The 25,329-nt window shown below is 47.9% G+C and overlaps 1 protein-coding gene across 1 annotated transcript in view; it reads left to right on the forward strand.

The window, feature by feature from the left end:
* The first annotated feature begins 1,047 nt into the window (after positions 1-1,047).
* Positions 1,048-25,329, forward strand: part of CCDC69 (coiled-coil domain containing 69) — a 36,606-nt gene continuing 12,324 nt past the window's right edge. Inside the window, exons 1-4 of the mRNA XM_072756796.1 lie at positions 1,048-1,221; positions 17,181-17,250; positions 19,764-19,870; positions 20,264-20,351. Of these exons, the coding sequence (XP_072612897.1) occupies positions 1,174-1,221; positions 17,181-17,250; positions 19,764-19,870; positions 20,264-20,351 (313 nt within the window). The 5' untranslated portion in view covers positions 1,048-1,173. The remainder of the gene's footprint in view (positions 1,222-17,180; positions 17,251-19,763; positions 19,871-20,263; positions 20,352-25,329) is intronic.

Consider the following 25,329-nt stretch of genomic DNA (forward strand, 5'->3'; position numbering starts at 1 on the left):
GAGGCCTGATCATTTGTATGGCTAACAAAGCTGTCTGGTAGTGAGGTTGCTGCTGTTTTGAGGACAGCAGCAACACTTTAGGAACCACTGTCCTATATTATTCTTCCTTCCAAGAACCTTGTATCATCTGTATCTTTAGTTTCCTTTTTTAGAACCTGCTACAATTGGTCTTATACTCTGTGGAGGGGGAGGTTCCTTTGTGGTCTCATACTCTTCCTCATTCATGACTATAAGTCCCTCTCACATTAGCATACCTTCCCAAGTGTCTCCGGGCCTTGTATAATTTGCTAATAGATGCACAGATACACACGCACGCTGATTTTCAAAGTTCGGTGTGTTTTTTTTTTCTGCATTGCCACTCTCAGAAACCCCAGGTAGTAACAAAGCGGCAGTAAATAAAAATTCTCTTGCCCAGGCAGCGACAAGATCTGTCCCTTATTCCCACCGCCTGTCTACTTCACAAGGTGGTTGTAATGGGCACCATCATCCGTCCCAGATGGACAGCGTATTACAGATGCTCGTGACCCGGAAAGAACGATTGACCCAGAAGTGAGGAGGCATCACAATTAAACCAAGTATCATTATGTATTTGTAGGGAAGTGGTTCAAAGCTTAGGGTCACCAATTAGAACTAGAATTTATTTGGGCTCCGCTACTCACTAGCTAGTGAGCTTAGGCAAATCATGTCTCTGAGCCTCCCTTTCCTAACCTGTAAGGTGGAAGGAGTAATACCTTTGTTGCAAGGAGATTGGGGGGAGGGGGGGGGAGTAATACGTGCAAAGTAGCTGGCACAGACACAGCTCTCCAGAAACGGTAGCTGTGTGTTTTCTAAGTAATTGTTTCATTTTTTTTTTTTCTTCTTCCTGACCTTTTCTCTGCCCAGGGCCCGGAAAAGCATCCGTGGTTCGCAGGGATCTTCGGGCCCGGCCCGAGGTGGTCGCCTTTCGCAGAGTCGGGTCACCTGCCCGGGGCGGCGGCGCGAACCCCGGCGGCCCTGCTCTTCGGGTATTTACGGCGCGCGGCCGCCCCAGCGCCGGCTCAAGTCTGCGCTTCCAGGTTCAGTTTCAGGGTCTCGCCGGCAGCCCCGGCGGGCGGGCGGGCGCGCGGCGGGCGGGTCCTCGGGGCGGGGGGGGGCCCGGAGCTGGGCGGCGGCGGCCGGGAGCCCCGGAGGAGGATGGGCGGCGGGCACAGCCGGCTGAGCTGCTGCAGAGCCCCCGCAGAGGTAAAGGGCTGGGGCGGCGAAGTTTGCCCGGGAGGGGGTGGGGGGGCGCGGAGCCGCTCCGCCGCGGGCCCGTGGGCGCCGCCCCCCTCCGAGCCTCGCGGGCGCCGGGCGGAGGGCGGCGGGGCCGGCGCGGAGGAAGGGGCAGAGCCGGCCGGGCTGAGCCGCGCGGGGCAGCCGAGGGCGCCCGCACGGCCCGGGGCCCCCGAGCGCCGCTGAGCCCGGCCGCGCGCCGCGGGATCGCCCGGGCCGGGGCAGGTGCCGGTGCCCTTCGGCCGCGGGCTGCTCGCTGGGCGGCCCCGGGCGGGTGTCGCGACCTCTCTGGGCCTCGCGCGCCGCCCGCGTCCCGAGGCCGCTCCTCGCAGGGTGGTCCTCGGGGTCACAGCAGCGGCCCCACCCGGGACCTGTGTGACATGCAGACTCTCGGGCTTTGCCCCGGACCTGCTAAATGGGACCCGCCTTCTCCCGAGCTGTCCAGGTGATGACAGCAGACCTTGAAGTCTGAGAAGCGCTGGTCGCGAGCCTCTGGGGGGCCCCAGCCGGTGCACGTGGGCTGTGCGGGGGGTAGCTGGGAGGGGCCAAAGAGGGAGGAGATCCACCGCCTGCTGCTGCCCTGCGTTTCCTTCCTGTCCCTCCCCCCGAGGGGCCTCGGAGCTGGGTCAGGACCCAGGAGACTCTACTCGGGTTTCTGGCAGTGGGACCAGGTGCCCCTGGGTTCTGAGCAGCCCAGAAGGTCAGAGCCTGGAGCCCAAGGACGACCTCCTTCGGGACCCGAGCCGCAGAGGGGAAAGGGAGGGCCCGCAAATTCTAAGCCTTCTTCCTACCACTGCCTGCTTTTCAGCCAGGTGGGAATAGGTGGTCCCATGAACTTGGTGAGCAGTTCGCTGCGGACCCTGAGAAGCCCCAAACTGCAACAAAATGTAGTTATTTTTCATAAAACTTGAATCTCTCTCTCTCTCTCCCACTTTGCTGGGACCAAGGCAAACTTTCCCTGCCCTGTGCCTCTTTCTGAGAGAGGAGTTTTCACCCCAAGTACAATACTTCCTCCGCTTTTCTTGCTCCTCCTTTATTCCTAGTTCAGAAAACCTCATCAGGCTCTGACTGGGAATCCCTCACGTCTTCCCTTACTGCAGCAGGGAAACTGAGGCTTACCTACAGCAGTGGAAGCAGAGGGCTGGCAGATAGGGATTGTGGGCAGATAAAGCTGAGCCTGGCTTGAGACCTGAAATGGAGCTGGCGATAGGTGGACATCAGTCCTGGCTCCCCTGTAGACGTGCTTGGTGAACTGGAGCAAGCCCTTATCACTCTCTGGGCCTCAGTTTCTCCCTCTAGGGGGAGAGGGAGGGAGATGAGCAGGAAGATTTCCAAGGGTCTGAGAGTCTGTACCTGTGTCAATGTCTCAGTCTGCAAAGTGGGCCAAGAGTGAATTCCATCTAGGCAGGGGCAGAAGGAGACCAGAAGAGGGGCCCTGTCCCAGGCCTGACCCTTCTAACAGCGGGCATGAGTTCCCTTGCCGCCTTGCCCTTCCAAGAGCCTTACCAGCTGTCCCTGTCCATCCTTGGCACAGTCTGAACTGGATGACCCTCCCCTACCACCCCCAAACCATGAAGGGCAAGTAAAGCCTGCACAGACTATCTCAGTGGGAAGGGGCCTTGGGTACCACCTGGGCTGATGCATGGATCAGAGGGTAAGGCCTGGAGAAGGGAAGGTCTTGACCGAGGTCATAGAGTAGCTTAGAGTAGAACCCAGGCATCCAGTCCCCTAGCCCAGTGCTCTTTGTCTCTTCCCCTACTCTGTGCTTCCAGTGGCTTCTTATTGATTCCAGAGCCCTTTGGCCCGAAAGCCTTCACTCTGTTGCCTTAGGCCAGTCTGGCACATCTTCCCTGCCCCAGCAATGCCAGGCCCCTGCCCCTGTGTGGCAGGATTTATAAGCCAGTTCACTTAAAGTTCATGCCTGTTTCCATCCCTCCAAGCTGTGCTCCTGCCCAGTTTCTCATCCAGGTGCCAAACCCCGGAAGGCCTGAGCTCCCAAGGCCATCCCCACCAGCTGTCATTCCCCCAGGGAGACCCAGGGCTCTAAGGATGGGATGTACAAAAATGAGCTCACACTACAGAGGGGTTAGGTCATGGTCACAATGACTCACGCTGAGTGGCAGTTTACAGAGTGCTTTCACATCCTGCGAGCCTTACAAAAGCCCAAGAAGTTAGGCTGAGCTGTCGAATCTTCGCCACTCTGTGGGTGAGGACACGGAGGTTCAGAGGTTCGGGGAGAAGTGATGTGTCCAAAGTCGTAGAGCCAGTTGGTGGCAAAGCTATTCAGCGGAGCCTGGTTTTCTGCACCCCTGCTGGTGCTCATCACCTCATATGGAGCAGGTGCTGCGTAAATATTTGAGTGAGCAGATGAAGGCCAGCCAATCAGGGTCGGGGTTAGCCCCAGGGTGCAACAGCACTACCTCACCCAGCCTTGAGAGATACAGGAAGATTCCTTGGATGTGGGGAGACAGAGGGGTGGGTGAGGATGCCTTGACTGAGCACTGAAGGTTTGGAGGCAGAGAGAAGAGCCCGAGCTGAGACTGAGCCAGAGAAAGTGCAGCATGATGGGCTCACTGTGGAAAGCAGGGGTGGCAAGCAGCAAGGAATGAGCCCAGAGCTTTCAGCGGGCACTGCCCTGGCTGGGGACAGAGGCTTGACCGTTGGGACCTCTCAGTCCTTTAAGTTCAAAGATTAGAGGGTGTGTTGAGTTCTGTAGTCTACTGTGCCTGGTGGCCTTAGCCAAGACACCCCACCTGAGGCTGTCACTGCCTCATTGGGATGAGTTGAAATCCTGATGATGGCTGAGCAGGGATCCCTGGCAGGTGGATGCTGAGGAGCCATCTGCACTGTCTGGTCCTTCCTAAACCCATCTTGACTGATATCATGGGTGATATGGTCATGTCCCCAAGAAGACTTGGGAGGAGGATGGGCAGAGAGGGGAGAGGCCAGGGAAACATTTTCCACAAACTTGCCTGTAAGAGTGACATGGGAGTACAGAGGGGCCTTCCATCCCCAGTAGCTTCCGCCCCCCACCCCACGGGCAGGGGTGGGGAAGGGCACCTAGTGCCTCATGGTCAAACCCCTGTGTGTGTGCCTGGTATGATGTCTGAACTCCCCAGTCCCCAGGACTCTGGCTCTGGCCATGGCACCACAGTCCAGAGCAGAGTGGCAGAGAACCCACTCAGCACGGCTCCCACTACTGGGCCTTGGGCCCCAGGTTCTCAATGGGTCCGTCCTGCAGGAGCCCTTCATGAGCACCTCCAGGTAGCAGGCTGAGTGAGAGAGAGAGAGAGGGAGGGATGCAGAAGTGAATGGCCTGGAAGAGCCCGGCGTGGGCGTACATAATTCTGAGACCAACCATGGCTGCTAAGGGCATGGGCTTCAGGGCAAGGTTCATGCATTCATTTACTCACCGGGCACAGCAGGCTCTGCCTAGGTGCTGCCCCGGTCCTGGCTCTATCGCACATTGGTTAAGTGACTGTGGAAAGGACTTGGCTCCTCCATGCCTCAGTTTCCTAATCTGTAAAATTGGTGTGAGATTAGCTCCTGGGTCATAGGGTTGTCTCAAGATTAGGAGAAAGAATGCATGCAGCAGAGCCCCTGAGACACACTGACTGGCAAGAATAGAGGTCATGTGGAGAATGTCATAAGGAGACTTTAAGGACATTACTGCCTAGATTGTACCCAAGGAAAGCAAACAGGGATGTAGGAAACAGGGGGACATTCATGTCCCTGGAAGGCTTTTGGGGTTGGGGACATGAAGCCTGGAGCCTAGCCATTGAAGTGTTGCCAAGGGGACTTGGGGAGTAGCCTTGTTTTCTGTTATTCCAGAAGGCAGAATTGTGGCCGGTAGGGGAAGCTAAAGGAAGCCAGATTCCACCTGTTCTGAGGAAGAGGTAGCGAGTTCCCCATCTCTGGAGGAGTTCAAGCAGAGGTCAGGTGACATTTTGGCAAGAATAGAAGAGGAGATGCAAGCCTAGGACTAGTAAATATTTAGGATTCCACTTAAGAAATCTAATTCCGGTTATTATAATGTTTGAGGCAAAATTTCAGAACCTGGGGGAGCCTGGGTGGCTCAGTCGGTTAAGCATCTGCCATCAGCTCTGGTCATGATCTCAGGGCCCTGTATTGAGTCCCGCATCAGGCTCCCTGCTCAGTGGGAGCCTGCTTCTTCCTCTGCCTTTCCTCTCCCACAGTTTGTACTCACTGTCTCTCTTGCCTTCACTCTCTCTCAAATAAATAAATAAAATCCTAAAAAAGAAAATTCAGAATTTGGAAAAATATAAAGAAGTTAAAAAAATCACCCTTAAGACATAGCACTTCAGTGTCCTTCTATTTTTCCTATACACTTCAGTGTCCTTCTATTTTTCCTATATAAATAATATCCATGAGGGTGACTTTTTACACAATTGGCAATATATTTTAAAGTGGTTATATTTTAGTTAATATTTTGCTGGGGCATTCTTGTTAAATAGTCCATGGAAACATGATTTTTAATGGCCACTTAATATTCTGTGGATGTTCCATGGCTTATTTAACCAGTTTGGACACTTGGTTGTTTACATTCCCCACTCCTACCCTCATTATTCATGAGCATCTTTGTGTTTTCATCCTAATGGGTGAGAGGGGTGGCTCTGAGCTCAGAGGGGAGAGGAGGGGCTGAGGGAAGGCCTCCCTAGAGAGCTGGCATCTTGGCTGGGTTTTGAGGGTTGGTGGGGTGGGGCTAGATAGTTGTGTTGGGGTAAGTGGAATATAGAAAAGTCCAGGCTCCTGACACTTTGTCAGTAGAAACTGGGCAAACCTGACCTTTTAGCTTGGTTTGCCAAGGATGGGACAATTGAACGTGAGAGGAAGCTGACTTTCCTGGGCACTGAGCCCCTTGCCCCAGGCATCATGGAGATGTTGGTGTGTATGTAGCCTCTGAGCTGATGGGGTTTTGCCCACCACAGAAAATCATGCCAGCTAAAGCCAATACAGGCTTCCATGCATTGCATTCTGAAAAGCTTGTGAGGTTGAAAGCCAGATTTCTATTTTATAAAGAGACCTCTGTACTTGGGTAGAAACATTTCTAATAATCCTTGCCTTAAAGACACAATCTTTGGCAACACATTTTCTGCACATGTACATGTTTTCAATTCTGTTCTTTTCCTTTGTAGTTGAATTCCCAGATGGCTAATGTAGGTCCCCCAAGGGCAGGGTATGTACCCAGTCACCTAAAGACATCCATCTTTGCCTCCGTTGGGTGCTGAGTTTGGGGCCCAGATTTCATGTCTTTTTTGTTGTAAACAAGGCAGAAAACATGAAACCTCAAATTCATTGCCCAGAAGCAGGCTACCATGTAAGTCAAGCTGATGATGGTTCTGGGTTTGGGAGTGGGAGGGGGCGCTGCCAACTAACCTCTCAGTGTTCATGGAGCAACTAGTAAATCTGCCTGGAACAGGGATTCTAAGGGGTCTCAGTGTAACACTTGTGAGCATTCAGGTTCAAAAAAAAAAAAAAAAGACTTGGAAAATGTAGGGATACCCCCCCAAATAAAAGGAAGAGCCTGATGATGGTTGGCCTGATTGGTTTCCACCTTTGTCCTCTCAGTATCCTCCACCCTCAGAGCACTGTGAGGCCTACTGGATGACCAGGGAGAGCTGGACCTGTAGGTGGGGGAGGAGGAGGTCCAACGTGGGCAGAGAGTAGGAGCAAGAGAAAAATCCATCCATCTTTAGCATGTGGAGATCTAAATCTGTCCATTACCTGAAGACAAGTCATCCTGCTTCTCTTGCCAGGTGAATTTTAATCTCTAAAAATCGTTTATCTTGTCACTTTATTTTCAAACCTGAATCTTCCAGAACATCTAGGCCAAATGCCTTATAAGACATAAAACATCCATCCCACGTCCATGCTTTCCTCCAGATAAGTGATGTACAACCTGACCTACTTCTGCTTCTCCCTCTCCCCCAGTGGTGGTGTTCTTTTACTGGGTGTGCAAGGAACCTTGTAGACCTCCTTGCCACTTCTCCACGGCTCCACACAACCCTACCAGCTGCCCAGTGATTAAGGAAATAGCCCTGACATTAGGAAAGTTACCTGTACTGGAGTGAATAGTGCCCCCACTATACACAACTCATGAACACACAGAACCTATGAATGTGACCTTATTTGAAATAGTTTTTTTTGGAGATGGAATCCAGTTAAGATAATGTCCTACTAGAATAGGGTGGGCCTTCACTCAATGACTGTTTCCTCATAAGAACAGGAAAATGTAGACAGTGAGAAGGCCAGAGATAACAGAAGTAGAGACTAGAAGGATGTAGACACATGAGCTAGGAGCACTAAGGATTGCTGGCAAGCCCGAGAATCCAGGAGAGAAGGAGAGAAGGGTCAAACCTTCTCCCCCAGGACCTCCAAAAAGAACCAACTCTCCTGACACCTTGATTTTGGATTTCTAGCCTCCTGAACTGTGAGAGAATACATTTCTGTCTTAAGGCTCCAACTTTGTGGTAGTTTGTTACAGCAGCCCTGGGGACCGTGGATATATCTTCAGGTTCATTACTCCCACCCTCACTGTCAACCTCCACCATCAGTCGAGGGAGGGCAGCAGGAACCCCAGGCCTCTGTTTGGACCCAGGGTTCACCAGAAGAGAAGGGAGCATGGCAAACAAGGAAGGCCCGGGTGCTTTCGGCCAGCAGTCGTGGCATCCGTGGAGGAAAGCACTGCCCAGGGAGTCAGCGGTGGTCTGACTCCTGCCCCTTCCGCTAGCCTGCTGGGGATCTGAGCTAGGGGGTCCTCTCCCTGCCCCTTGACTTCTCCATCTGGATAATGACCTGCCTTCGCTGCTTTTAGGTTTCGAGAGTCATGTTTCTTCCTGTTGTTGATTTCTTTGCACATGAGTAAAACTTGAATGCATCATTGTTTAAAAAATTCTAAGAATTCAGGTAAGACTAAAGGTCCCCATCCTTGGCTACAATGATCTTAGTCCTTTCTCGAGATATGACAAGTGTCATCAGGTTGTGCTTTTCTGTATAATAGAAATAGTTTATTTTATTTTGCATTTTGGTATTTTACCAAATGTCTTTCCGACTTTGTATGTAAAATGTGCTTCATTTTTTAAACTTATGACCCTGCGTAGTATGAGGTACCTTAGTGTGTCAAGTCCCCACGTAGTAAGTCCCCACGACAGATAGGAAGTTGTTTCCCAGTGTTTCCCTATTACACACGACTCTGCCCTGAGCACCCTGGAGGTACTGTTGTCCTCACTAATGGGTGTCTCTCTGCTAGCAGTGCAATTGCAGGGCGATGGGGCATGCTACATATAACCTGGGGGTGGGTGGCTACTGGGCTCCCTGCCACCCTCTGCTCCAGGCAATTACTGCCTCCTACAGGGGCTGCTCGAGGACAGAGGGTATACATGAAGGGCGCAGGACACCCATTCAGGTCTTCCTGAGCAAGGGTGCCTCTTTCTTGGCCTCTAGAGAAGCCCTCTTCGTGCAGGGGTTGACAGCTGAGTGTGTCAGATTGCTTGCCCTGCTCTGCCCGGAGCAAATGAGTGTGCCAGGACTGATACAGGATGAGGTGTCCGAATGACCTCACTCTGCCCCTTCTTCTACATCCAAAGTATGTCAAAACTAAGAAGGACTCTGATGTATCCCATCACCCAACTCATACCATACAGAAGAGGAAACAGAAGCCCGGAGAGGGTAGGGTACATTCCCAAGGTCACACAGCAAGCAAGTGGCAAGCCAGGATTTTGACTCTAAACCCTGCTCCATCCCACCACCTCCCAACTTGCCATTGGGTTGGGGAGATGGGTGGATATCTGATGTGTTGTCTGTGCCCTCAGCATGTCTCTTTCTCTGCCCCGGCCACCGACACCATTTTCTATCTCACCCCTTCAGGGTCTCAGGCTGACCCAAATGCCAGAAATGGTGCTGAGTGCTTTTGCCAGCTCCAGGCCCTGCCAGGTGCCCCAGAATTGGTAGACACCCTGGGAAGCTGCTAGGGGACAGGGAAGTGTGGGCTCCAGGGAGAAAGAAAAGGAATATTGTGCACTGGGAAGCGTTTCTGTAGGCCTCAGCTCCTCCATCTGTGAGTGAGGCTGGGCTCTGTGCTCAAGGCCTTCCCCACTGTCTGCCATGGTCTGCACAAGAGGGAAGTGGTTCTGTCCTCCCCTGAGGCCTCATTTGTCAGTCAATCAGATAGGAACACTAGAGACCACATCCAGCCCCGACTTGGGTGCTCTGGAGGCATCACAGGTGTTCAGAGAATAGGCAGTGCCCCCAGCACAGCCGAGGGGTCCAGGCTGGCCCTCCTACCTTTGGTGTGGTTGTGTAGCCAAACCACTCTATCCCCAGGCAGGCGGTGGGCGGTGGTGACGTCACACTCTGTAGCATGAATGAGGCAAGCTAAATCTTCGGTGTCCCTGGCACTGTGAAAATGAAATCAAATTCAGGCATCACTTTGGCAAAATACTTCTGCCCATCTTAGAGATAGGGAAGAAAACCTGTGTTTATGGTGATCGTCCATCTGGGCCTCTGTGATTTGGGTGTGAACACCAATATTTCTCAACAGCCCTGAACATTTAGGCCCTGCCTTTCCTCCTCTTTCTGGAAGGGGGGGGGGGGGCCTTTGGGCCTCCACCCCCACCTCCTTCCTGTCTCTACCCTCAGCCAATAGGCTCTGCCTGTGGTTGTTAAGATTCTGAAACTACTGGTGAGGGGCCCCGCCCACGCTGAGCGCAGCCTCCGGAAAGGCAGCTCTGATACTGCAGAGGGCTGTGACCTGAGTCCCCTGAGGCCCAGAATCATCTGTCCCCTAGACTTCATCTGCTGGGATCAGTCTGGTGTATGCATATAGGAGAAGGAACGGCATGCAGGCTCCGCCTTGAATCTGGATTCTCAGTAGGGTTCTGCTCCCTGGCCTTGTGGCCTCTGACAAGTATTGTCTGCCCCACCTCTGGGCCTCAGTTTCTGCATCTGGAAATAGGAGGTGAAGAATGGAATAAACTGTCTCCAGGGGCCCTGCCAACCCTGCCTTCTGGGTCCCAGGAAGCATTCCTCAGCCAGAAAGGGTGTGATAGGACTCTGTGGCCTCATTTGTCAGTCAATCAGATAGGAACACTAGAGACCACATCCAGCCCCGACTCGGGTGCTCTGGAGGCATCACAGGTGTTCAGAGAATAGGCAGTGCCCCCAGCACAGCCGAGGGGTCCAGGCTGGCCCTCCTACCTTTGGGAAGCCAGGTGACAGGAAAGGAGCTGGGTAACTCTTAAGGGTCCTTTGATTATTAAATTCTCTAAGGGAGGCAAAAATAATGAGGATGTAAATGACACCACTCAGTCAGAAATATACAAAGCCCAAAGGCCCATGGAAAGCATGGAGTGATTTCCCTAAAGCAAGGTGAGACCAAGTGTCTTCTGGAAAGGCTGAGCCATCCTCAAGGCTGCTCTTGGCTTCCATCCTAGCAGGAGCCCCAGCGGAAGGAACAGCTGGGCGGCTTCCATCTGAGCTGCTCCTGCCTTACTCACCCATGCCTGGTGCAGCTCACAATTTGAGGGAAATTGAGGATTCTACCACCTAGGCTTTAGTACAGGACTATGGAAATTTACTCCAAAGTACTACAACCTGGATAATACTCAGCAGAGCCCCCTGAGACTGTTAATTTGGTGGCTTTCCCACACCACCTGCACTCTGTGTTTACCTGAGGGCTTTACTTGCTGAACATCAAGGATACTTTATAGAATTATAGACTGTTGGAGTTCAAGGTCCTCTGTAATCACTCAGTCCCACCTGTGAAATGAAGTTTACCTCTTCTTGCATGCTCCTGGTGATGGGGAACTCACTGTCACCACTGCACCCCCAACCTCTAGTAAGGCAGCTTATCTCTGTCTGGGGCAGTTCTGAAATTCTTCTTCATGTTGAACTGAAACTTCTTGAAACTTCTAGTCCTTAGCCACAAGCCTGCCCTGTTAGGATGTGTGGACCACACACTAGCAGCTTCTACCTCGTGACAGTCCTACAGAGATTTGAAGACAGCGGCCAGGTTTTCTTGCCTCTTCTTGACGCTGACCAACTGTTGTCAACAGTACCTCCTATAATTTGGTTTTGTGCCTCCTTCCACATCTTGTCAACTTCTTTTGGATGTATTCCAATTTGTCAATTTACTTTTCAAAATGCAAGCGTCTTCTACGGGTCTCACTGGACCCAATCTGAGCTCATCAGGCTTTTCCACAGCTCTGGCCACTGTCCTCCCACTCGACCCTGACTTTGTGCCTGTATTTGGCAGCCACATCCTGCTGCAAATCGGGTTGGCTTCAGGTTGAACCCAAAGCAGGGCTCTGGTCCGCTTGACAACAAGGAGCTGGGCCCCAGAACTGTGTGTGTTACCAAGATAGAAGCACCCTATTTCCAGCCTTCATAGTGGAAGGGCTGCCCTGGAGTTTGGAAGAACTGTTCCAACCCTGACGCCTGGCAGATAGAGAAACTGAGGTCCAGAGCAGGCAAGGGACTTCCTGAAAGGCTCATAGGAAAGCTGGGACCCAGGTCTCCTGCTGTGTCCCCCGGTCGGGGGTTCTGCTTACACGTCCTGTGCTGCCAACCGCCCCCCTGGCTCTCTTCTTCCAGTTTCTATCAACTCAGGAAACCCTGCTATCTCTCTTCCAGAGCTCGATCCGGATGCCCCACCCCAGCCCTGGCCCTCCCCGGTCTGCTTTTGGAAGGGGAAATTCTTGTGTCCCCCTCCCAGCCCCTGTCCTGTCCCACTGCAGGCTGAACTCTGCTCCGTAGCCTCTGAGGAGGAAGCCGCTGGAGCCCCAACCTGGGGATTTTCCATGTAGTGGCTGCTTATCAATTCTTACTCAGCTCTGGGCTCTGTGTCCTTAGGCTTTTGTGAGCATCAAGACCTCCTGCATAGATTGGCAGATTGGAGCTTCCTGGCACACATCACCCTCAGACTCTATGGGTCCAGAACTGGGCCTAGGGGCTGTGTTAAGCAAGCTTTCCAGGTGGTTCTAATACGGGAGACCCATAGACCATATTCCTAGAAACTGTGTTCTGGGCATCATAACAGATGCTGGGACAAATCCAAAGTGAGTTTCAAAAATGATCCCTATCCTCAAAGAGCCCCCTTGGCCTAGCTGGAGAAACACAGGTAACCAGACAGGTGTTCATGCTGGTGTTCAGACAGGTACTGGAGCACAGAGCCACCAGGAACTCAGCCCTGGGAAGAGACAAAGGAGAAATGTGACATGAGCTCAGCCTGGAAGCCTGAGGAACTGGAGGGTGCAACATGCTGGGATGGGCTTGAGCAGCTTGGGTCGGTCTTGAACACGTGGATGCACCCATTGGGGCCAGGAATACCATAGGCTTGTTTGGTTTGGGCCTACCAAATCTGCCCACTATTTTTTAAAAAATGATACTATTCCATGTTGGCAAGGTTGCAGTGAAACTGGCCTTCTCATGTGCCAGTAGTGGGTGTGTTCATTGGTAGAACCTTTCTGGAAGGTAGAACCAGTAGTTTTGGATATGTAAAAAAAATCGTATAAATCGGCAGGTGATTACTAAAAGCATAATTTGGAAATTTAAAACTGTAAATAACCGAAGTACTCATGCAGATTATTAATCAAATGATTGAATTCGTTCACAAAGATATAATGTTTGCGTCGTGAAAATTAATATATTTACAGAATATTTAATGCCATGTAGTAAATGCTTATAATGTAGTTGAAAAAGTAAAACATATAAAGTATATATAATGTTCAAATAATGAATAGATATATCTATTATTACTACTCCTTTAATTGGAGGAAGATGTTTATAAATATTCATCAAAGAAATAGGGAAGAAGAGGAGGATAGTAGCCTGAGGACAGAAAGTGATGAGTCTTGAACGTCATTGGAAGGAGTAATTCTGGGAATGATTTTTTCAGGATCTGGGGACTCAAGCCCCTGGTTATACGTCCTGCCTGTGGTCTGGAAGCCGTTTGTGGAGAAGAGCTTTTCACCCTTCTGTGATTGTTATTTGGCAGGAGGCAGTTTTTTATGAGCTTTATGATCTTACTTCAGGCCACCCTGAGGGGGATCTACCAAAGCACTGCTTTTCAAAAAGAAAGTAATAAACTCAGGACATGTTTGAGCTCTTAGACTATGCCAGACATTATAGGTGCATTATCCCATCTAATCCTTAAAACAATCTCATGAGGCAACCAAGGTTTAGAGAGGCCATGCCATCATACAGTGTTAGATTTAGGATTTGAATCCAGGTCTGGGTAATTCTAGAATCCCAGAGTTCTTTTCTTTTCTTTTCTTTTTTTTAAGATTTTATTTATTTATTTATTTATTTATTTATTTATTTATTTATTTTAGAGATAGAGATTAGGGTGGGGGTGGGTGGGAAGGGGCAGAGGGAGAGAAGCAGATTCCATGCTGAGCACAGAGCCGAACAGTGGGTCTCAATCCCACAACCCCAAGATCATGACCAAGAGCTTAACCGACTGAGCTATCCAGACATCCCTAAATCCCAGAGTTCTTAACACACCACTCCATCTCTAATGTGCTAAGACCTGGTTCTGCTGTGGATTTTGCCATCAAGGCACAATGTGACCATGTCTTGCTTCCTTGGGTTTCCTCACTGTAATAACTCTGCCTATCAGCGCTATTGAGAGGGGCTGTGGGCAGAGGCCTAGAGTTGGAACACCGTGGGGATCCACTACTGTGTTCTTGACTCTATTTTGCAAAGGAGGGAGCAGGAGCCCAAAGAAGGGAAGAAATTTGCCCAGGTTTGTAGAAGAGCCAGGACTGGAGTTCAGGAATTCTCAGTCCCATAAAAACATTCCCAGATGAGCATAACCAGTGGTGGCAACCAGGATGTGACAACCACTTATCTCCCTTCTTCCTACAGGCCAGAGTAGAGAGGCTGGCTCCCATCATTTCCCTGATTCTTGCTCTGACAGCTCCCCTGGCTTGTGCCTGGGCCAGGGATCCCCTCTCGCCTGGGCAGGGAGAGCCTCGTCTTCACAGAGTGGAAGGAAAACTCAGTTGTCAGGCATCCGCAGCCACGGAGCGCCTGCCCCAGCCACTGACCTGGGTGGGGGTGATAGTGCCGTGCCGTGTCATGTTCAACTGGCCAGGGGGTCACATCGTACCAGGCTCTGTGCTGGGTACTTTGGGGGCAGGAGTTGAAGGTTGTAGAAGCCTTCCCTGACTTGACTTCCTTCTCCAGCCAGAAGTATGCTTTCTAGCAGCATTTCAGTCATTCTTTAGTTCAGAAAATTGTTAATAATTTTGTGCAATAATTTACTTTTAAAAATCTGTTACCATAGTAAAAAGTAAAGTTTGTCTTTTACAGTGATAATTCGTAATGGAACATTTTCAAAGCCTTCCCATAGGCTGGCTTATTTATTTAAGTGTCTCTCTCTCTCTCTCTTTTTTTTTTTTTAGAGAGGGAGATGGGGGAGGGGTAGAGGGTGGGGAGAGAGGGAATCTTATGCAGGCTCCACACCCAGCATGGAGCCAGACAGCATGGAGCCTGGACGAGCCTCATCTCACAGCCCTGAGATCATGACCTGGGCTGAAATCAAGAGTCAGATGCTTAACTGACTGAGCCACACAGATGCCCCTTTTAAGTGTTTCTTAAAATGGGATCTAGAAATTTTTTTTGTTTTTTAAAGACATCTTTAAAAAACATTTTTTTAAAGATTTTATTTATTTATTCACAAGAGACAGAGAGAGAGGCAGAGACATAGGCAGAGGGAGCAGGCTCCTCACAGGGAGCCCGATGTGGGACTCAATCCTGGAACCCCGGGATCATGCCCTGAGCTAAAGACAGACGCTCAACTGCTGAGCCATCCAGGCGTCCCAAAGCATCTTTTTTTAAAAGGTATAATTGACATATGAACATTATATTAGTTTCAGGTATACAACAATGATTAGATGTTTGCATATATTGTGAAGTAATCACCACAGTAAGTCTAGTTACTACCCGAAAACATTTTTAAAAGTGTACAGAATGGCTTAACTTTTTTTTTTTTCTACCCCAGATTCTGGCCCAGTGGCCAGTGCCAGGCCTTGGCCAACTTTCCACCAGCTGGGGTGAAGTGGGAAAAATTAAAGGTGTAGGTGTGTGTATAACGTTGAATAAGTATGTCAGTTCCCCTTTCCCGGAAGAAAAGTCTTGAGCTTTCCTTACTATATTTTGGAAGGTTATCATGTGCTCTATTTTATGAAATGATAGTGTTAGTCTGCAAATAATATTTTTCAGCATCCTTTCTCATCAACCCATATCAACTCTCCAATTAAAAGATACCATTTACGAAACTTGAAAATCTGGGAACCACTGGCACTGCTCTGGGATACAGCCCTTTGGCATCTGTTCCCTCCTTTGATCAGATTCACCCAATACTGGCCAACATTGGTTAAAGCACCCAGAGGTATGGCTCAAATCCTTGACTCTGCCAATGATTCGCTAATCTAACTTGATTGAGTCCTGACTTCACTTAGCCTCAGCTGCCTCTTCTTTAAATTGGGGATATTCAGGGACCCCTGGGTGGCTCAGCGGTTAAGCATCTGCCTCTGACTCAGGGCGTGATCCTGTAGTCCTGGGATTGAGTCCCACATCGGGCCCCCCTGCATGGAGCCTGCTTCTCTCTCTCTCTCTCTTTGTGTGTGTGTGTCTTTCATGAATAAATAAATAAAATATTTTAAAAAATAAATTGGTGATATTCATATTTCCCAGGATCATTCTGAAGATTTGCTAAGGTAGTATAGATAAGACATTATGATGCCCAGTACATCCTGAGTATGGTGTCTTATCCCCATCTGTCAAGTAAGTACCACTGCCTCTTTATAGTTGGAGAAGCACCCCCTCTAACAAAGAATAATCATAGTAAAACCATGGCTTGGACCTCTTCTCTTTTTAAAGAATTGATTTTTTAAAAAAATATTTTATGTATTTACTCATAAGAGACCCACAGAGAGAGGCAAAGACACAGGCAAAGGGAGAAGTAGGCTCCCTACAAGAAGCCCGGTGTGCGACCCTCTCCCTGGATCCTGGGATCATGCCCTGAGCCAAAGGTAGACACTCAACCACTGAGCCACTCAGGTGCCCCAAGAATTGATTTGTTTATTTGAGAGAGAGAGAGAGCAGGGAGAGGAGCAGACAACCAGACTCTGCACTGAGCATCAGCCGGACATAGGGCTCAATCCCAGGACCCTTAGGTCACGACATGAGCCAAAACCAAGAGTTGGAAACTTACCCGACTGAGCCACCCAAGCACCCCCCACCCCCATGGCTTGGACTTCTGATGCTTTGTCCCAAATATAGGGAACTTGGAAGGAAGCTGTGGTAAGCGTAGGTCCTCAGAGGAAAGGGTAATTGTCTCTGAATTCAAGATTGGGAAGTTTCAGCTCTAACTGGGGTGAGGATAATAGCAAAAGGTCTGAGTAAGTGCTGGCAGAAGGAAGAGTTGGGCAGGGAGGGCCTCCTGGTTGGTTCACAAACCACAAGAATCTAAGGAGAGGTCAATCAGCATCAAGCTCCCCACTGAAGGTTTCCCTGGTGATGATGAGAAATCCTGCTATGGGAACCCCTTCCCCACAGAGGGAGTGCTGCCTTCGGCTAGTGAGGAAGGCAGCCTAAGCAACTGGATCCAGGGCAAGATCCAGCAACTGGATCTGGCATAACTGGAAATCAGTCCTGTCTTGCCTTTGGAAGGATCCAGTATAGCATACATCCTCACATTGACCTCCTACCTTATTTATTCATGAGAGACCCACAGAGACAGACTGAGACATAGGCAGAGGCAGAAGCAGGCTCTCTAAGGGGAGCCTGATGTGGGACTCGATCCCAAAACCCCGGGATCACGACCTGAGCCAAAGGCAGACGCTCAACCACTGAGCCACCCAGGTGCCCCTACCTTCACTTCATTGTTGTCTCATTTCTTCCAGAGGCGCCGAAAACCAGATCAGCCACCCAGACCAGAGCCACAGGAATTAGGTCCCCTCAATGGGGACACAGGTGAGTAGGCAGCCCTATAAATGCCCTCCTCTCCATCTATGAGGTTTCCTACTTTATAATCAACAGAAGTGATATAGCTATTTAATTATCTCATGAGACCTTAGGTAGGTTACATTAATAGGAGTATAATGTCTAAAATCAGGGAGGTGATAGTCCTGACCCATTCCTGGCTATTAATGCCACACCCAGAGTGCTGAGTTTATTTCTGGAAAGTACATTTTTAGAGGAATCCATAAAAATTGGAGGGAGTATAGTGGAGACAGATCAGGCTGGTGAGGAATCTGGAAACCATGTCCTGTAAGGAGCAATTAAAGGAGCAGATGATGTTCTACCTGGAAAGAAGATGTTGCAATAAAAGACAGCAGATCTCTCCAAGTGTCTGAAGTGCCCCTGTAGAGAAGAAAGATAAGCCTTGTTCAGTGTGACTCAGAGGTCAGCACAAGGGCCTCAAGGTGACAGAAACAGGCAGGTGGAATTCAGTTCAATCTCAAAGGATTTTTTGTGTGATTGTTGGTTTAAAACCATCAGAGCTACCTACTAATGAAATGAGCTCTCCACCTCGAAAGTGTTCAGTTACAGACTGGAGACTGTCAGGGCCATTGTAGACAGAGTTCAAGCACCAGATAAGCAACTGGACCAGAATTCAGAGGTTCTATCATCTGCCTGTGCACGAGAATTACCTGGGGGAGCTAGAAAGATACAGATTCTGGGGCCCCACCACAGACCAGCTAAACGGGAATCTCTTGGACGGGGGCTGATGGTATTGGTGATGATTTGTTTTTTATGAGCTTCTCCCTGGCTGGGGCCAGTCTGGGACTGGTCTTGTGGACCAACGTTTGGGAGCCTGAGCCAAATGGTTTGTGAGAGTCTGGGGTTCCCTGAATGTGGTCACCGCTGTCCCCCAGGCTCCAGGGCACTGACTCACTACTCTCCTCCCCCACCCCGATAGGACTCCCAGTGCCAGCTTCCTGGCTAGCAGCCCCATTCTTCACCTTTCTCCCCAAGCCCTTTGCCAGCGCTGTCTGTGGCGCTCTGTGATAATAATACTAACATGGATAATAATGCCAGCCACAGCAGTAATGCCAGCCCCTCTAATACTTGTCATGAGCAATGATGAATCTCTAGAGAGTATGTAGTTCACAATAAAGTGCATTTATTGAGCTACCTCTAAATGCCTGGCAGTACACTTACTGCTTTTTGTACATAAGCAAGCAGAGTTAAGGTGGCGATGAGGGGTGCTTGCCGTGGGGTCAGACTGTGCAGGTTTAAAGCCCTTCTCCCCCAACTGTGAGCTGGGTGATCCTGGCCCAATTGCATGACTTCTCTGTCTCTCAGTTTCCTTATCTGTGAAATGGGGATAAACACAGTACCCGCCACAGTGGGTTGTTGTGAGGACTGCGTATTCCCTGTGGGGCACTTTCAACAGGTTCCTGGGCACTGGGTAAGTGCTCAGTACTCCTTATCTTGCTCATATAATTTCTGTTGCCATTGTTTCCAGATTTAATCATCTCTATAGCCCTGTGAGCTAGATAATATTATTTTCCCAGTTTCCCATATTGAGTAACTGAGGCACAGGGAGGGTGGATCATGTGTTGGGTCACACCCAGAGCCTGTTGGACTCAGAGTGGCATTGGCAGGACCTGTGTTGGAGTTTCCCTAATGAGATCTAGGTTTCCAGTTTGAGGCTTCTTCCCACTCACAGCAGCCCCTCTGCCTCCAGCTAGCTGGCCGTTGGCCAGGATGGGGGTGGGGGATGCTAAAAGTCGGGGGTCACACACTCAGACACTCACACGCTCCAGCCCCAGCAGGTAAAGCAGGTGATGGAGTGGTCCCCTCTATGTGCCCTCTGGAGAGAGAGGCAAGGACTGTGGCAAATGGCAGAGCCACATCCTGCAAAAAGGGGAAGACAGCTGTGCCTCAGCGTCAACTCCTGGGTGGCACAAAGGTATATGCGGCCAGTTCTTGAGCTTCTTCAAGCAAAACTGGAAATCTGTATATGAAGTAAAAGTAATCTCAGCAACTTTTTAAAAATTTTATTTCTTTTTAAAAATATTTTATTTATTCATGAGAGATACAGAGAGAGGCAGAGACATAGGCAGAGGGAGAAGCAGACTCCCTGCGGAGAGCCAGATGTGGGCCTTGATCCCAGGACCCTAGGATCACAACCTGAGCTGAAGGCAGATGCTCAACCACTGAGCCGCTCAAGCATCCCCCTTTTTTTTATTTTAGATATGAGCTAGAGCATGTTAATGGGCTGAGTCCGTCCTGTGAGTTCCCAGCTCTGCTCTAGATCCTAAGGGGCCATAATGAGATCACTGGCTCCTACACGAAAGAGGGTCTCCGAAGCCAGAGAGATGTGAGGGGCTGCTGCTGGAGGTGGATCTCCCATCTAAAACTATTCTTGAGCTGGAGACTGGAGTTGTCACCACTTAGCCCTGACCTCCCACATCCTCTCTGCCACATCCCTGACCTCCCCTCTGCTGTGTGTGAACTTTTTGCTTCCTTACCTGTAGCCACAGCTGTCCAGCTCTGCCCATCTGAGGAGGCCGAGCAGTGCCAGAAGGAGATAACCAGAATTCTCCAGCAACATGAGGAAGAGAGGAAGAAATGGGCCCAACAGGTAAGTCCAGGTGACACATAAGCCCTCTCTTTTCCTCCTCTCTTCTAATCTTGAGGACTACCTTTCAATTTTGATGTTGTAAGTGTCTCTTACTCCTTTACCCAGTAGGAAGTCCTTTATCTTTTGACTAAATATTTGTAAATGCTTGCATGTAATTCGTTATACTCATTGTATGCAGTGTAAGATTGGGAAACACTCTAACACAGTACAAAGACTTCCTGCCTGGAGAGGGCATCAAGTTTACTATGTCTTGAAAGTCTTGTGCCCACTCTGAGCTCAGGTTGTTTCCATCACTCGGATGATGGGGTGGGACTCTGATCACCAACCTCTGCAAAGCTCCAGGGGTTGGTGTGTGGATCAGTGAAGCCCTGCTGAACCACTTCCCGCCCCCAGGTAGAGAAGGAGAGGGAGCTAGAACTTCAAGAGAAACTGGATGAACAGCGAAGAGTCCTGGACGGAAAGCATGAGGAGAACCTGCAAGGTAAGGATGGAGATGCTTCACTAGCAAGGGTTTAGAAGGGTCCTTCTTTTCTCCCCACCTCCCGAATTCCGGACTCTAACTGGCCTCCACTCCTGTCTCTGGTCCCTCTCTTTTGCCTCTGACCACTCCTTTCTACTATTGCCCCACCCCCACCCCTACCCCCGCTTTTTTTGGATGGACATGACTTTAAAACTGACGCCATGCTTTGTTTAACCTTAATTGAGATTGAGAGAGTTTTCCCCCCTTTCCATTTAAAAAAGAATTCGTATTCTTTTTTTTAAATATCCATATTCCTTCCCTACAACAATGACAGCTCTTAAAATTTATAGTTAGGCAATTTTTTTCAGATAACTTTCTTTCCTTTTATATGTGATGTGACCATCATAAAATTTAGACTCTATGGATCAAACAAAATGATCTTACCGCATAGTGGTTGGGATCTGAGGCTCTGCAGCCACAGGTTTGAATCCCATCTTCACCTCTTCTCTTACTGGTTATGTAACCTTGAAGAATTTAGTTAAATTCTAAGACCCTAATACATAGGGTCTTTATGAGAATTAAATGATTTGATGTACAGATGTACAGGTAGATGGATAGATAACATTTAGAACAATGCCTAATATTTCACAAGATAGTTAGCAAACAATTATCAGTGTTTATTATATTATTGAGAAAATTAAAATTGTATGTAATTCCACCAGAACTAGTCAATGTTACCCCTTTGCTATGGATCCCTTTCATTCTGTGTGTGTGTGTGTGTGTATGTGTACGTGTGTGTACCTGGGATATTCATCTATACACATAAACACACAGACATTGGGGGAGGAAATAAATTGTTCTCACTTTGAATTCTATTAATATCTTGTCATTACACTTCTGTAACATAAGTTTTAGTAATTGCACAGCATTCTAATGTCAGCCCTTGTTCATCTGAGCCCCACTGGTTAAGCATTTAGATAATTTCAAACTTTTGCCATTGTTTATAATAGCAATGATACTTACACAGTAAACTCTGTTTTGTAAAATCTTTGCCACATTCATGGCTTTTTCTTGAGAATAATATTCTAGTAGGATGCCTGGGTAGCTCAGTGGTTGAGCATCTGCCTTAGGCTCAGGGTGTGATCCTGGGGTCCTGGGATCGAGTCCCACGTGGTGTTCCCTGCATGGAGCCTGCTTCTCCCTCTGCCTGTGTCTCTGCCTCTCTCTCTGTCTCTCATGAATAAATAAATAAAATCTTTTTTAAAATTGAATAACATTCTAGTAAAGCTGGTGTGTCAAAGTTCATGTATTTTTTTTTATTTTGGTAGCATACACATAAGACCATTACCATTAGTGACATTTCATACATTCACAGTGCCCTGCAACCATGCATCACCCCATCACATTCCAGTACACTCTCATCACCCTGAAAGTGAGTCCCATACCCACCAAGCAGTCCATCCCTCCCCATCCTCCTAGCCCCTGGCTGCCACCAGTCAACCCTCAGTAAATAGAATCTTACCATCTGTGACCTACCATCCCACCCCATGTCTGGCTTCTTCACCCAGCATAATGTTTGCAGGGCACATCCACGCTTCAGCTTACATTTACACTACAATTTCTTTTTTCCTCTCCCACTTGAAAAACTACTCCATTCCTTTTTATAGCTGAGTCATATCCATTATTATTGGTATGGACCCACCATACTTTGTTATTTGTTTATTAGTTGATGAACACCTGGGCTGCCTCCACCCTTTGGCCACCGCGAATAGTGCCACTAGTACAAGCACCTGCTTGCACGCCCACTTTCAGTTACCCTGGGTGTACACCCAGCAGTAGAATTGCAGACTCATACAGTAAATCTATGTTCCACTTTTTGAGAAAACGCAAAGTGTTTGCCACAGCAGCTGTGCCACTCTGCATCCCCATCAGCGACCACGAGGCTTCCAGTTGCGCCGCATCCTTGCCAACACTTGTCTTTCCATTTTTGCTGCTATTGTTTTTATTGTCGCCATCCCCCACTAGGGAGTGGAGTGGTATCTCCTAGTGGTTTTGATTTGCATTTTCCTAATGCCTAATTTTGCTGAGCACCTTTTCATGTGCTTTTTGGCCATTTGTATAACTTCTTTGGAGGTTATGTACATTTCTTATTCTATTGAAACAGACCTAGAAAATGTTATACCATTGTTTACTTTAATCATTAGTATTTGCATGATCTTTCCCAAAAACTATCTTTTAAAGATACAGATAGGATTTTTTTTAAAAGATTTACTTATTTATTTGAGAGAAAGAGAGAGAGAGCACCAGAGCAGGAGGAGGAGCAGAGGGAGAGAGAGCAGCTGGGGGAGGGAATCTCAAGGAGCCTCCAGCTTGGGGCTTGATCTCACCACCCTGATATCATGACCTGAGCTGAAAGCAAGAGTCAGATGCTCAACCGACTGAGCCACCCAGGCGACCCCAGTTGGGATGATTTTATATGTGAAATTTTAGATCTGTTCTTTTCATTTAACATTGTTTCCCACATGTTTCCAAGTAATTATGCTGCTTGTAAATGTTGATAAAGGTTAGACTATTGCATACATGGTTTTCCTTATATCCTGTGAGTCTAGACTTCCAGATTTTAACTGCTGTAAATAACACCGCACTAAACGTCTTTTGCATAAAGATGTGCCCACATTTCACGTTATGTCCTTAGATTCCCAGAAACGGAATAACTAGAACAGAGGTCTGAACAATTTTAAGATTCTTGAAACATATTGCAACATTAGCACAAAATGTTTTGGAATGGATTTGAAGCCCTCGCCCAGGGAATTTGAAGAGCTGTGTTTTAATTCTAACGTGCTGTGCAACCCTGGGCCTGTCACTCAACCTTAGTTCAGTGTCTATGCCTCTACAATCTACGTTGAATCTCAGTTCGGTTTCCATATCTCTAAAATCTACCTTCCCTGGGTGCCTGGGTGGCTCAGTCAGTTCAGCGTCTGCAGTCAGCTCAGGTCATGATCTCAGGGTCCTGGGATCAAGCCCCACATAGTCTGGTTCCCTGCTCAGCAGGGAGTCTGCTTCTCCCTCATGCTCTGCACTCCCCCACCACTCATGTTCTCTCTCTGTAATAAATAAACAAAATCTTTAAAAAAATAAAATAAAATCTACCTTTCCCATGTCACTAGGCTATTGTAGGAAATCAACTTTGTTCTCTGCACATTGCTTTGATACCCTTTTTAGCATTATAAATATATTGATAAGAAAATTTTCCTTTTGTAAAAACCCCAGAGAAGAAGGGACTGCTTGTCTTGAGTTCTTCCCACCAGTCAGAATTCCTTCATAGATATTTCTAAATCACTTGGCTTATATTAGGTGGTACATAAATGTGTATTGAAATGAATGAATAAAAAGCATAGTGGGAGGGAAAATAAAGGATTTTATTTGTTTGGGAAATGATACATAGATAACTGGGGAAAACTAGTGGTAGTTTTCCATATTGATGATTCTTTGTTGTCTTTTTTGTTTTCTTTTTTGTTTTTATTTTTAAAACATTTTTTAAAGATTTATTTACTTATTCATGTTTTTATTTTTAAAATTATCACAGTGAAATTGACTTTTTTGGTGTACCGTTCCATACATTCTAACACAGGTATACATTCACATGATCATCACCTTAATCTGATACAAACCAATTCCACCTCCCCCCGATTCTATCAGGCTATCTTTTTTTTTTTTTTTTAAGATTTTATTTCATTTTATTAGAGAGAGAGCACATGAGCAGGAGAAGGGATAGAGGAAGAGGGAGAAAGGGAATTCCCAAGTAGACTCTCCACACTGAGTATGAAGCCTGCAGGGGAGCCTGAGCCCACAACCCTGAGATCATGATCTGAGTGGAAACCAAGAGTCGGACACTTAACTGACTGAGCCACCCAGGTGCCCCTCAGGCTATCCTTCTGTACTCATCTCCACCCCTACACCAATTCCTGGTACCCACTGATTTGTTCCCCATCACTATAGTTTTGTCTTTTCAAGGCCATTGTTTACTCATCCACTTGTAAGACATATGGATTGTTTCCAGTTTGAAGCGAATGTGAATAAGGCTCTTTGGAACATTCATGTACAGATTTCTGTGTGTTCATAAGTTTCCATTTCCCTTGGGTAAATAATGCAAGAGTAGGATCAATAGGCCATATAGTAAATGTATGTTCAACTTCATGAGAAATGGGAAACTGATTTCCTAAGTGGCCACCATTTTGCATTCCCCTGAGCAGTACAGGAATTCCACTGTTGCTTTTCACTGAATACTTGCCAACTTTTTTTTTTTAACTTTAGCTGTTCTAATTGGTGTGTGGTGATATATCATCATGGGTTTGATTTGCATTTCAGTAATGACTAATGACGTTGACCATTTTTTCTTGTGCTTACTTGTGGTCTGTATATCATCTGGTCAAATGTCCATTCAAGTCTCTTACCCATTAACTAGCTTGCTTGTTCTTACTGTTGAGTTTTGAGACATCTTTATACATTTTGGATACAAGTCCTTTGTATTTGCACATATTTTCTCCTAGTCTGTAGGGTTTTTTTTCTCATTCTCTTAACAATGTATGTTACAAAGCAAAGTCTTCAATTTTGATAAATTTCAATTTATTATTTTTTCTTTTTTCATTATGCTTTTGGTATCATATCTTAAAAATTCAGTACTGAATCCCAGACAACAAAGATCTTCTGTGTTGTCTTCCAAAATTTGTATGGTTTAAAGTTTTACACTTAGATCTATGACTCATATAATTGTGTGATTTTTCTTCTTTGGACTGTTAATATTGTGGGTTACATTGATTTGAGTTTCAAATTTTGCACCTAGCCTTGTATTCCTGGCATAAACCCTACTTGGTTACATTATATTATTCATTTTCATGTATTACTGAATTTGAGTTGGTAATATTTCACTGAAGATGTTTGTGTCTATGTTCACAAGGGCTCTTTTTCTGTATCATCTAGCTGGTTTTCGTTTCAAGGT

Source organism: Vulpes vulpes, chromosome 4, assembly GCF_048418805.1.
Source record: "Vulpes vulpes isolate BD-2025 chromosome 4, VulVul3, whole genome shotgun sequence".
In the NCBI taxonomy this organism is placed as follows: Eukaryota; Metazoa; Chordata; class Mammalia; order Carnivora; family Canidae; genus Vulpes; species Vulpes vulpes.